This window comes from Hippocampus zosterae, chromosome 13 (assembly GCF_025434085.1).
Source record: "Hippocampus zosterae strain Florida chromosome 13, ASM2543408v3, whole genome shotgun sequence".
Lineage (NCBI taxonomy): Eukaryota > Metazoa > Chordata > Actinopteri > Syngnathiformes > Syngnathidae > Hippocampus > Hippocampus zosterae.
In genome coordinates, this window is record NC_067463.1 from 23024931 (window position 1) to 23037168 (window position 12238).

At 51.7% G+C, this 12238-nt stretch overlaps 1 protein-coding gene and 1 long non-coding RNA gene across 5 annotated transcripts; one reads left to right on the plus strand and one right to left on the minus strand.

Moving 5' to 3' along the window:
* Window positions 1–3238: 3238 nt before the first annotated feature.
* Window positions 3239–11302, minus strand: zbtb45 (zinc finger and BTB domain containing 45). Of its 4 annotated transcripts, none has more exons than XM_052084032.1 (7): window positions 10993–11302; window positions 8391–9258; window positions 7360–7767; window positions 6716–6850; window positions 5170–5310; window positions 4388–4670; window positions 3239–3654 (listed from the first exon to the last, which is right to left on the minus strand). In XM_052084032.1, the coding sequence occupies exons 2-7, from the start codon at window positions 8994–8996 to the stop codon at window positions 3275–3277; spliced, it is 1953 nt and encodes a 650-aa protein (XP_051939992.1). In that variant the 5' UTR covers window positions 8997–9258; window positions 10993–11302; the 3' UTR covers window positions 3239–3274. The 4 variants fall into 4 exon arrangements, with proteins under 4 accessions (XP_051939992.1, XP_051939990.1, XP_051939991.1 ...); XM_052084030.1 differs by having other exon boundaries at window positions 8382–9258; XM_052084031.1 differs by having other exon boundaries at window positions 7354–7767; window positions 10993–11301.
* On the plus strand, window positions 10103–11553 carry LOC127613144 (uncharacterized). The gene is made up of 3 exons (XR_007966080.1): window positions 10103–10953; window positions 11054–11103; window positions 11494–11553. It is a non-coding gene; the product is annotated as an uncharacterized LOC127613144 (long non-coding RNA).
* The last annotated feature ends 685 nt before the right edge of the window (window positions 11554–12238 follow it).

A 12238-nucleotide genomic window follows, 5' to 3' on the forward strand; every position in this document is an offset into this window, starting at 1 on the left:
AGTTATTTAAGAGGGGTTGTGCTGTACATTGTATTCTTCTGCTCCGTGTCAACGACGGAATTAGCCGAGACTATTTTTGCAAAAAATAAAAAGATCCTCAACGTCCTCGCTGGTGTGGCCTCCATCTGCTGCGTGCGCGCCGGCGCAACCCCGCCGCGGCCATTTGAATGGATGCGCTGTTGGCCGCCACCCCGACTTGAAAGGGTCTCCCTGGAGACAGAAAAGGGGGTCTTTTGGGGGGGGGGGGGTGGCTGTCTATTCATGAAAGACAACGTCCCTCACGCCACTTCATTGAACATGAACAATGGGCCCGGCCTCTCAAGTCGGGCAAAACAACTAAAAAGAAAGTAAAAGCTCAAGAGGGGAAAAAAAGGGTTATTTTTCGGCAGTTTTTGGCTCGGAAGACTCTTCAAATGCCCTCGAACTAAAATCGTTTTGATTTCTTTTACCTTCTTAGCACACTTTTGGGAAGTGCTTCACATCTGTCGGAGCATGGCGTTGAAACCAAGTTAGCAGAATGGGCGGTGGGGGGGGGGGGGGGGCGATGGTCCAGAGCACCTCACAAATCTTACATGATTAAAAATAATCAAATAAGGAGGGAATTTTAGCGGCAGTTTTGCCGAGCGCCCTGAAGACCTCGGCAAATGATTTCGCGCGCACCCTCACAATGGACGAGCACACAATGGCAGCACTCACAAAAGCCCCCCAGCCCGACCCTCGGCATGCCGTGGAGAGGAAAAAAAAAAAAAGCGACAGATGTTGTCCGCCGGCAGATGGACCGAGACAAAAAAATAATAATAATAATTCAAAGATGGTGTGAGGCTCCGTGGACTTGAATGAGGCTCTTGTTTTTCTTGAGCAATGTTCAGATGGAGTCGAAATGGCGGCCGCCGCGCGACGGGAGACGGCAAGAGCGACCGTCGGTCGAGAGCCTGAGATGTCGTCGGGCGACAAATAAGCAGCAGGAAAAAAGTCAGTCATAGAAGATGTTTTAATTGGAGAAAGAAATCCTTGAAATCACTCCCGTCAGTTTTCAAATTCAATCAAAGTCATCGACTACAACATCTACAAGTCGTCAGAAAAAAAAAAAGATTGAAATCATGCCTCTTTGCCTTTCGTCGTACAGAAAAGATCCGCTTGCTTCTTTTTTTTTTTTTGTGTGTGTGTTTCGAATAGCGCCACTGCTCGCCCGAAAGGAATTTCTCGTAGAAAACATCCCAGAAGAGGAAGAAGAACAGAAAAGGCATCACACAGTACGTCACATGTTACAGGACTGTACGCACGGGTCCTTGAATGCACCACAAGCACTTCCGCCGCCGAGGAGAAATCAAATGCAAAAAAACACAAAAAAAAAAATCGCCAAACAGCGCCAAGGCGACTGGGCGAAGCGCCGCCGCCGCGCGTGCTCTCGGCAGCTGGCAAAAAAATGAGGTAAATACGTCCAGAGAGAGAACACAAAATAGCAACACCAATAATGACAACAACAACCCCGCCTTCTGACAAAAAAAAAAAAAAAAAAAAAAGCACCAGAGGTTTGGCGTGCACATTTTAGCTTATTACGCGGCGCCTCTCATCTCGGCCACGTGACACCCAAGGGGACATTTCATGTCCATTTTTGCAAGGGGGGGCCTCCCCACAAGGTCTCGGCGGACGAAAATCCTTTTGGATTCGCATCTGGCGAGGAGGTATGTCACAAAGGAAGAGGGGGGCTGGGGGGGGGGGGCCCAAAGGGGAAAAAAAACACCCAAAAAAAGGCCAAATGCTTGGGGGGGACGACAATATGGAACAGGATGTGCAAACTCAAGTGTGCATAGAGATCAAATTGCAATAAATATTTATGTGATAACTTCACATTATCACCTTTTTTTTTTTTTGACTTGGTCAAAAACTTTGAGGGGCGATTGTACAATTTCATGATTCATTTTTAGTTTGACTAAAAAAATAAAAACAAAAAATTAAAAACCGTGCGCCACGCGAAAGGCAATAAAGATCGAAAAGCCCCGAAACACAACCAAACATTCACCGTTATTTTTTTTATAATATACTGTATATATATGTATATATATATATAAAATCCTGATAGAAAGCATTGATTTGTCCAAAGTTTTCCCACTGCCTTTCACTTCCTCCCAATGGCTCTTTCACGTTAAAAGCAAAAAAATTTTGTTGTAACTTCCGCATCACAGGAGCGACAAAGAACAAAGTGAACGCTTTGAGCGCGTTTCTTTTTTTCCTTTTTACACCGAAGTAGGAAAACATTTAAAAATGTAAACGGATCCATCTTTTAAGCTTGAACGGTTGTAGCTTCAAACATGACACCACCCCCCCAAAAAAAAAAACAAAAAGAAAAGCGCCTCTCTTTGGACCGCCGAGGTAATTGTCGGTGTGTGTATGGATGTGGAATAGAAGCATGAAATGTTCCCCAAACATTTCCCATTTGGAGTCCATCCTATTTCGAGGTATTTGATCAAGGGGGTGGGGTGGGGGGGTGCGGCCGCTAGACCCCCGTCGGAAGTTTGCCCAAAGCGTGTTGACGGATGACGGTGAATTCGATTCGACACGGGCGGTGGGTGGGGGGGCTCGATTAAAAACCGCTGCGGACGGCGTTCCCGCAGAGGCCATTTTGGATTGGATGCCTTTTTGTCTTCAAGTGCGGGTTAATACTGTGAGGTCGTCGGCCGCGAGGATGAGGAAATTCGGTTGTGTCGAGGTGTGCGGCGCCTTCCAAAAGAGCCTCCGCGGGAAGTTTTCCCCGGCGCTAGGCGCAGAGGCGCCGGTCATCCTCGGAAGCGAGTCGAGTCCCGACTTGCGGCCCCACTGAACTGAACTGGGGTCCGTTCGTCCAATCTGGAGCCCGCCGCGCACCCCAAAATGGGACTGGCGGCTCCACGAGCGGTCTCCGTCTCGTGTAGTTTCGCCATCAATGGCCGACAGAAAGCTCGCCATGGCCCCGAACATGAAATTTGGGGGCGGACCCAGTCAGACGACGCCCTCATTTTCGCTCTTGACTTTCGGCTGAACGGGGCGTGCGGCGGTCGCTCATCGGCAAGGGGGAAAAAAAACAAAAAACGTCATTGCGCCGTCAGCGATGGATCCACTCTTTGGCGGCGCGTCTTCCAGATTTGTTTCCAATGTCAAGTACGCACGGCGGCAAAGTGTGTCCGAGATTCGTGATTCGCGAGTCAAAGTTGAGTCAAAACGCGACCTCCCCCCACCCCCCCACCTCTGCTTTTTGCCGGCCGGGGGGGGGGGGCGACCCCCCCACCGGGCGGCTCTAGTTGGACGCGGCGCCGTGGCCCGGCATGGCCACCATGCCGGGCGCCCCGGCCATACCTGAGGGCCCCCCCATGGCGGCGGGGGGGCTGCGCTTGGCGGGCGAGGTCATGTCGGCGGCCTGCGGGGGCGCGTGCTGCAGGGCGTGGCGCTCCAGCAAGGTGCGGTGGGTGAAGGCGCGGTGGCACACGGCGCACTGGAAGGTGCGCTCGGCGCGGTGCGTGCGCATGTGCACGTTGAGCGAGCTCTTCTGCGTGAAGCGCTTGCCGCACGTGGAGCACTGGAAGGCGCGCACGCCCGTGTGCACCACCATGTGCTTGAGGAGGTAGTCGCGCAGGGAGAAGGAGCGCCAGCAGATGGAGCACTGGTGAGGTTTCTGACCTAAGGGCAGGGAAAGGGGAGGGGGGGCGCTTTGAGTGACGGCTGGAATGTCGAGGGCGGGCGGTGGTTCTCAAGAGTTTGACACCAACGGGTAGCCCCCCCACCCACACCCCCAATTAAAAAAAAAAGGATAATGATGGTGTCCCTCCAAGTACCACCACACTGACTAACCTTCCAATGAAAGCCATCATGAGCGAGGCGTCAGGACCAATTTTGCTTTTTAAAATCATAAACCAAAACTAAAGTAGTTAAGAGTCGTAGCAGTGCTAAAATTAAAAAAAAAATCAGCTAGGAAGATGTTTTACAGGAATTTAAATCATCAAATTAAACCGCAAATATTACAAAAGGGATAAAAAATATATATACAATTATTTTAAGATTACAGTAAAATCCTAAACGGAATCTTCCATTTTTGTTGTTGTTGTTACAATTTTATGAGTGGTGTCAACCGACAACATTTTCTTCTTCCCTTTTTTTTCCCAAGATGGCGCCCGAATCGGCAGCCGTCGGCAAGTCATGAGCCTTGCATTGTTTTTTTTTGGTTTGTTTTTGTCTCATGCTGCTATTGTTCCTGATGTGGACTGTTTTCTGCATTTTTGCCCACGACATTCATCAGAGAAGAAGAATCTGTGCTCGGTGGTTGCGCCTTCTAATGTCTCGTCTCGCCCACAACACTTCCCTTCCTTAGCTGACACCTATGCTAGCTTCTCGCTGGCTTCGGCGTGAAACTCACCGGAGTGGATGAACATGTGCTTGCTGTAGTTCTTCCTGGAACGCAAGGATTTGCCACAGTGCGTGCAGTCAAAGGACGTCTCGGATCCTTGGGAGGAAGGCGAGGGGCCCGAAGAGCAGGCGGGGCCGGCCGGTGCGCCGGTGGAGGGCGGCGGCGGCGGCGCCGGGGTCATGGGGGCCGGGGGCGGGGCCTGCGGGCCGGACTCGCCGCCCGCCATGGTGTCCATCCCTCCCATGTAGAATGGCGGCGGCTGCGATTGGCTCACCGGGTACTGGAAAAGAAGCTGCGCGCCGCGCCGAGCGTCCGATGAGATTTGGGCTTCGTCGGCGGCTCGAGGTCAGAATTCTTTCGCGGCCGTTTATTATTATGATAAAGTCTCAGGGCCGCCGGCGAGCGCTAACGGAAGAAGCGGCGCAACGTCCGATGCACTGAAGCAAAAAGTGGCAAATACGGTTTACATTTCAGGACATTTTTTGCGTTTTTAGCTCTCGATGATCACTCATGGGGTTCCTCAAGGGTCTGCGCTAGGCCCCAAACTATTCATTTTGTAGTATCTAAATGATATTCGCCGCGTTTCAAAACGCCTTCAATGTACCTTATTTGCCGACGACACAACTTTCTACTGTTCCGGAGAAAATCTGAAACGAAATACGATGGTCTGATGGCGTGTAGAGGAGCCCGATAAAGGTACAGAGTACACAATAACCTGCTCCGCCACAATACTCGGAAGCCGTTTTCAACGAGAGAGCCTTGCTATGCGTCGGGCGTCCCGAAGCGCGTACCTGGTTGTTGATGGACTGCGAGGTCGGCGGCGGAGTCAGAGGCTTGCTGACCCGTCCTCTGGGATTAAAGGCCATGGCTTGAGGAGGCTCGCTGGGCGGCCAGAAACTCTCGCTGAAGACGCCCTGCTCATCGTAGAAGTCCTGGACGAGGAGGGAGACACACACACAATGAAACACGGGGCAGCGCTTTGGGGACCCTTTTGGCGGCCGGAGAGCAGCAGGCAGCCGCTTACCTCCATCAGCGCGGCCCTCATCTGAGCGGCGTGACGCCCTTAAGTCTCAAGACCCGCCTTTTGCTTTTCCGTGCGCGTTTGCTCGAGAATGTTGGCGTTTGTCGTCGAGGTCGCCAAAAGTGGCTTTGCGTACGTACGTCGGGGAGAACGCTGCCGTCGGACTGGTCGGGCCGCATGGCCCGCCCGTCTTTCGGTGCACTTTTGAAGGATCTCGGGCCGCTTATTATGGTGCCGGCGGCGGCAATTAACTTGTCAGTTACGGCGCCGATTCTGACGACTCCCCGCCACTTGAAACTGTCGCGCGCGGCGCCTTCAAAAACAAAAACAAAAAAACCGGCGCGAGAGCACGGCGCTTGTTGGAAAAAGACATTCGGGAGGGGCCGCCGGGGAGTTTGCGGCCAGACAAAATTTACGCTCAATGAACCGGGCGGGGTTTTCGCTCTTCTCTCAAAGTGATTATCCGAGACAGGACTCTTCCGCCTGCGACAGTTGGAGTGGAGTTAGCGACAGAGACTCAAGAATTCCATCCCCCGAAATCGAGATCTCGGGCAAACCAAAGGCCGGCTCGTCCGGGGGGGGGGACTGAAAGTGGGGGTAGAAATCCTGACTTGGTACAAGGAAGGCTTGCGAAGATCAGGGAGTGTTTGACCGGAGGGCGAGGGCCTCCCGGTCGCAAAGCGTCAAATTGCTGCGTACCTGCCCTTTGCCTCCCGGCGCCTTTCTCAGCTTTTCAATGTGTTCCTGGTTGACGCGAGGGAAACGCCACCGATTTCATTTGCTCCGAATTTGCTGCGGTTCGTGACGCTTTTTTTTGGCATTTGTTTCACGTTCATAAACAGTTCCAAATAACGGGAGTTTTTGGGACGCAAGGACATTTCTCTGTCAAAAAAAAAAAAAAATCTTTTTTCCGGCAACGATCGCAGTTTGACAATGGCCGCCATTGTTGTTTTGATCTCGCGTGACGAGATTTCCGTTCTCGCGAGATGAGATTGGCGAGATCGGCCTCCGCCGCGCAGAAAAGCAGACGATCGCCGAGTCGTGTAACGCTAAAACAAGTGTTGCCAAGGTTTATTGCGGGGATATCGCGGGGGAAGCAGCTAAAGTTGGATCGTTTTTTTGGCGATAATAATCTTGTATGCCTGAATTATATAAGACATATAAGAAATAAACCCATGATCAATCAATGTTGTTGTTGTTTGTGTTCTTATCGTAGCCGGGGGGGGGGGGGGGGGGGGGCAGCGTGGAGTGAGGCATTGCCTATTGCAGCCCATCCGTAATGCGCTGTATTGTTTGCATCCATTTGGAGGTCTCACCTGTCCGAAGCCCGCCATGGCACCCTGGGGCCCCCCCTGCTCCGCGTCCCGCCGGGCGTCCTCCAGGGCGAAGGCCGTCCCGTCGGTGTCCTGCACGCCCTCGTCTTTCACCACCACGCCCTCGCCTCCCAGCACCTGGAATAGATGACGTGAATGAAATTAGGGGGAAGGGGGGGGGGGGGGCAGCAACGGCCTCTATTCTTGATCTACGGTGAGCATGCGGACATCCATAGCTTTGGGCGAGAGAGGCGCACTGTGCACCAACGTGTCACTCATGTGCGCCAATGCGGCGCGAGAGGAGGCAAAAGCAAAGAAAAGCCGAGCCATCCCAGCCCTGCGTGCCTGAAAGCTGTAACCATGGCAACCCCCCCACCCCCTTTAGCGGAGGTAGCAACACTACCCGCGCGCTGCACATATGTACAGATAGTTATGTGTCGTAAAAAATCAAATCAAATCTACTGTACATTTGGAGATTGTGCTCGGGTTTTCCCGTTTTTAAAATTTTAAAAAATTTAAAATAAAAACAGGGTTTTTTTCCATGTTCATTTTTAGATTAGATTAAAATGGAGATTAATTACAGATCCAAATTAACTCACACTTTTTTTTTTAATCGCATGACAGCACTAATACACACACACACTTGCCTGCAGTCTGAGCGGCTGCCTCTGCTTGCGGCTGTGCCCGGCCCCCCTGTCTCGGTCTGCGTCTCTGCCGCGCTCCCTGCCTTCCAAGTCCTCCTCCTCGCTGAAGTGCTCCATGGCCACCAGGTCGTCGGCGAGGTCGGCGGCGTTGCCGCGGAGACCGTCCCTGCCGGCGCCGTCCGCGCCGCCGGAGCCGCAGCTCGCCGCCAGGCCGGCGGCCTGAGCGGGGCCCCCGCCGTCCGCCGACTGCGCCAGCAGGTCGCGCAGCTTGTAGCGAACGTCCTGCGTGCAGCCGGCGCTCGGCTTCAGCAGGCCGCCGCCCAGAGCCTCGCCGTTTCCGCACAGGGACGCCGGGCCCATGTCCCCCAGCGCCATCAGATTGTTGGCCTGCTCCAGGGGCCCGCAAGGGTCCTTACACATAGACCATGAAAAACAATAAAAAGGGGGCATTCTGTGTCACCATGACATCCATTTCTCTTTTTCACGCGATAGCTTCGAAAGGGTTCAAAAGATCCACTGCACCCGAATTCAGCAAAACAAAACAAAGAACTTCAGGTGCCAGTCACTGTCGGAGCCCAATGTGTCTTTCAAACTGTGATATGCGTTTTTTCCCCCACCAGAAACGTGGCTTGGCTTCTTCCCCCAAAAATTTTCAAAACAAACTTACCAAAAAACGGACCAAAATCTGCAAATACTACAATAATTAAAGAAAGGCCTTCCCCATTGTCACCTGAACCAGAAGCCCAACGTATTCCGTATTTTCCGCACGAAATGGCGCGCTGGATTATGAGGCGCACCACCTTCAATGAATGGCCTATTTTTCCTCTTATATTAAACACACCGCATTATAAGGCGTAATCTACAACGCATCCACTAGATGGAGCTACAGCCGTTCATTTGACTCGAGAGGCGTTCATGATGGCCTCCGGAAAACGTAAATGAACGTAAAATTTACGTTAGAAAATGGAAATGAAAATAAAATGAACGTAAACACACACAAATCAAATTCTATAGTGTTGCCATACTTTCCATACTTGCGCCGAAACCCTGGGGCCGGGGCCGGGGCCGCTCTCGCCGCCCATGTTACTGGCTCCGCACTCCACCATGAAGTTGGGGAAGTTGGGGTATCCCGCGCCGCCGCCCGAGCAGCTGCCGCCGCTCTCCCTTCCTTTGCCGCCGGCGCCGCGTTCCTCTTGCTTGGGGAGGACGGCGCCCAGCATCCCCCCGCCGGCGGCCGCCGCGGCGGCGGCGGCCGCCGCCTTCCTCTGCGAGATAATCTGCGTGCACTCGTCGATGACCGTCTTGATCTGCAGGATGCTGGCGGCGGTGAGGATGCAGAGCGCCTGCGACTGGAGCACCACCAGCGAGCCGCTGTACATGAAGTCCACCAGCTGCTTGACCGTTTCGGCGGGCACCAGCGGCGGCACGGAGATCTCCGAGTGGCCGAGGAGCAGCTTGTCCTGGAAGAAGGGGCTGCCGGCCGCCAGGACGCAGGCGTGCGCCCGCAGCGAGGCGTCGTGGATGCGCACCGTCACGTCGCAGAAGAGGCCCTCGCGCCGTTGGGTGCGCAGGGCCTCCAGCACCGACTGGCTGGAGTTGTGCAAGTGGATGTAGTGGACCGTCTCGGTGCCGGGCGCCATGACGGGCGGCGGCGGCGAGTCGCTGGGGACCGGGTGGGGGTGGGGGAGAGGGAGGGGAGGGAGGTGCCTCGGGTTCTGCGTCAGCTTGAGGGATGAGGAGGACGGGGAGGGAAACGGGTACAGCGCATGGGCCACGGCGGGGCCGGCTCGCAGCTCACGGAGTCATGGGGGAGGATGCCGCCGAGCGAGGCCAGCTGCTGCTGCTGCTGCTGTTTTTGTTGTCGCGGCCCTCTGGAGCGCGGTGGGGAAGAATCACTTATTCCTTTTGCTGAGGAATCAGACAAAAATCACCTCTTAGTTTGTGGAAGCAGGATACCCCCCGCCAATAGTCATGAACCTTCAGTAAATGCCGTTCCCCCCTACAAAGGTTTCGAATGGCCTATACGGCGGCAGGCTGACTTAAGAGTGAGCCAATTTGGGAGGTTCTTGCGATACAAGGCGACTCTCGGATGATCATTTCTACTTTTATCATGAGCAACGACAGCAGCAAAATTCGCAACAAGCAACAGTTTGGCCAAACAATGAACAATTCCTCGAAGAGAGGCAAGGAGATATTTCGGGACAATTGAGCACACTTGAATCTAAGCCGCAATCGTACATATATAACAGATACACCAATTATTAGTGCATAAATCCATTGATCCACATCAGAATCAAACAAACAAACAAAAAAATAATAATAATCTGCCGTCTGACCTTAAAATGTGAATTATTTTGCTTAACTGTGTTTTTAAACAAAGTTTAACCCTCAAAAGGTTAACAGTAAAATGATCCCTCGCTAGTTTGCGGCTCGTTTATCGTGGCTTCAGTGCCTTGCGGATTTTTCCAAACATATTCATGAAATAATAATAATAAATTAAGTACGCATAAATTCCGCAAACAACCCGCAAGAAGCTTCGAAAGTCAGCAAAACGACAGCAAGCCACATATACAGTACGACATGTTTCTGTTTACTGTATTTTGTTATTCATACACAAACCTAACCTATACACGTTTAAATCTATTAGTATACAGCATTACTACAAAATTTACTTCGACATGCACGTATACCATTAAATTTGGCCTTATAAATGTTTTCTATACTCAGAAACATACGTAACGGGAGGGGGGAGGTCGCTACTTCGCGGATTTTCATTTATCGCGGGTGGTTTTGGTCCCCATTTAAATTGTCCTCCCAAAATAGAGCGAGCTAAGTGGACGGCTAATGCTAACGAAAAGTCACGTGCGCGGGCACCTGTGAGCGTAATGCCGACAGCTTCGCGGGTTTAATGGTCAACGAGGCAACCTCGCGTGGGCAAAACAAGCGTGGCTGGTGTGGGTGAAACGAGGCACACCAACAAGGGTGTTGTTGGTGTTGTACCCACAAGGGTGGAAACTCAAGTCTGTACAACAGAGGTAGCGAACTCCGGTTCCTCGAGAGCCATATCCTGCCTGTTTTCGATTCCTCCCTCCTCCAACACACCCGATTCAATTGAGGACGATCTTTTTAGGCCACGACGGAATTTGCTGACGAGCTGATCATTCGAATCGGGTGGCTCTAAAACAGCGCAGGATATGACTCTCGAGGAACCGGAGTTCCCTACCCCTGCTGTACAATATGTCCCACTTGGAAAAGGTGGCAGCGGTTTGACCGGGAGAGTGACGTCATGGAGCAGGTGGTCTGAAGTCCAAACCCGAATGACGTCGCCTCGGCTAGCTCGGCGATAGCTGTTGACGTTGGCCGCGCGAGAATGGCCGTTTCCAGTCGACTCGACAAACAAGTATCGATAAATGTACGCGTGTTTCTTATAAGATTAAATTCAGGCGGCTATCCGCTCTCACTCGACACCCCCCCAACCTCCCACGTTCCTTAACCTAGCTACATGCTAGCTTACCCTAGCTAGCCACGTTAGCACGTCGAGCTAACGAGCTACTGCCTGTTTTTCTGTTATCAACGTCACCGCCAAGTAGATACGCGGTGAGCATGCACGCGCGATGTTCAATGTTGATTGCATACCTGAGACGTGCGCTGACACTTCGGAACTCTCGTGTCTTTATTTTCTTTTTGTTTGTTTCAGCGGGGTGGATGCAGCAAGAAAGCCTGCAGTTGAGAGCTGCCTGCGTGATGGTGAGGGCAGGGGGGGGAAAACACAAGCATGCACGCCCGCCCCCCCACACACGTACAGCACAGCAGGGACGTGATGTTTAAACCGCAGCAGGAAAAAAAAACTGAAGAAAAGCAACCAGAGCGCTCAAAGAAACAGGCGCATGCTCACAAGACGTCTGGAAGTAGGACTCGCTACCTTCGAGTGCGCGTCGCGTTCAGGAACACCTGTAAATGCCCTCACAGTCTCACGCGGCAACGTAAAGACGAAAATTATTGTTGCGATCCATGAGCATCGAAATGAGTCGAACGGATTAGACTCGTTACGGACCAATTTGCTACTGGATTCGAACTGTGAAAGACAACAAAACGCGGAAAATATGTCACTGTTATTTTTTCCCCCTCTCTTAACAGGTGGTTCGGGAGTCCCTGAACGCATCAGCCAGGAATGACACACATCTGGAATAGCTTGAGTGAGTGATTTATTTACATATGTTGTGATCTATACAGCTCTAATGTCGCCTATTCGCATATTACTCCGTGTACCGTATATATATATATATATATATATATATATATATATATATATATATATATATATAACACCAATGCCGCAGTAAAAAATTACTTTCAGCCTTGATTTCAAATAAACTGACGAATTGGGTGGACCTGAGCTATTTGGGGAATGTGTTTCACGAGTGAGGAGCCTGCTAACTTAATGCTGCTGAAGGATCCGTGTGCTTCATTTTATGTGTACAGTCAAACTTCGGTTTTCGTCAATGATCCGTTCCAGAAAACCGAAACCAGGCTCTTTTTAAAATAAAAATGTTTATTGAACACGTCTGCTCACAATGGAAAGCAACACGAGGAAGCGTCACTTCCTCGCGTAAGGAAGACGAGAGGAGTAAAATGATGCATTCACGTGCGCTCGGTTTGTTCGAGAACCGACATTTGTTCGCCATCCGAGGCATAAAAAAATCAATTTTTGATCGAGAACCAAGACGTTGGAAAACTGTAGTTTGACTGTATTTTGGTCCAAGACTATTGAGGGATTTTAAGACCGGCAGCAAGATTTTCAAACCTATTCTTTTGACTCACAGAAAGCGAGTGAAGTTATGTGAGGACAGGAGTGGTGCGGTCCAGTTTCCTCGTGCTTGTA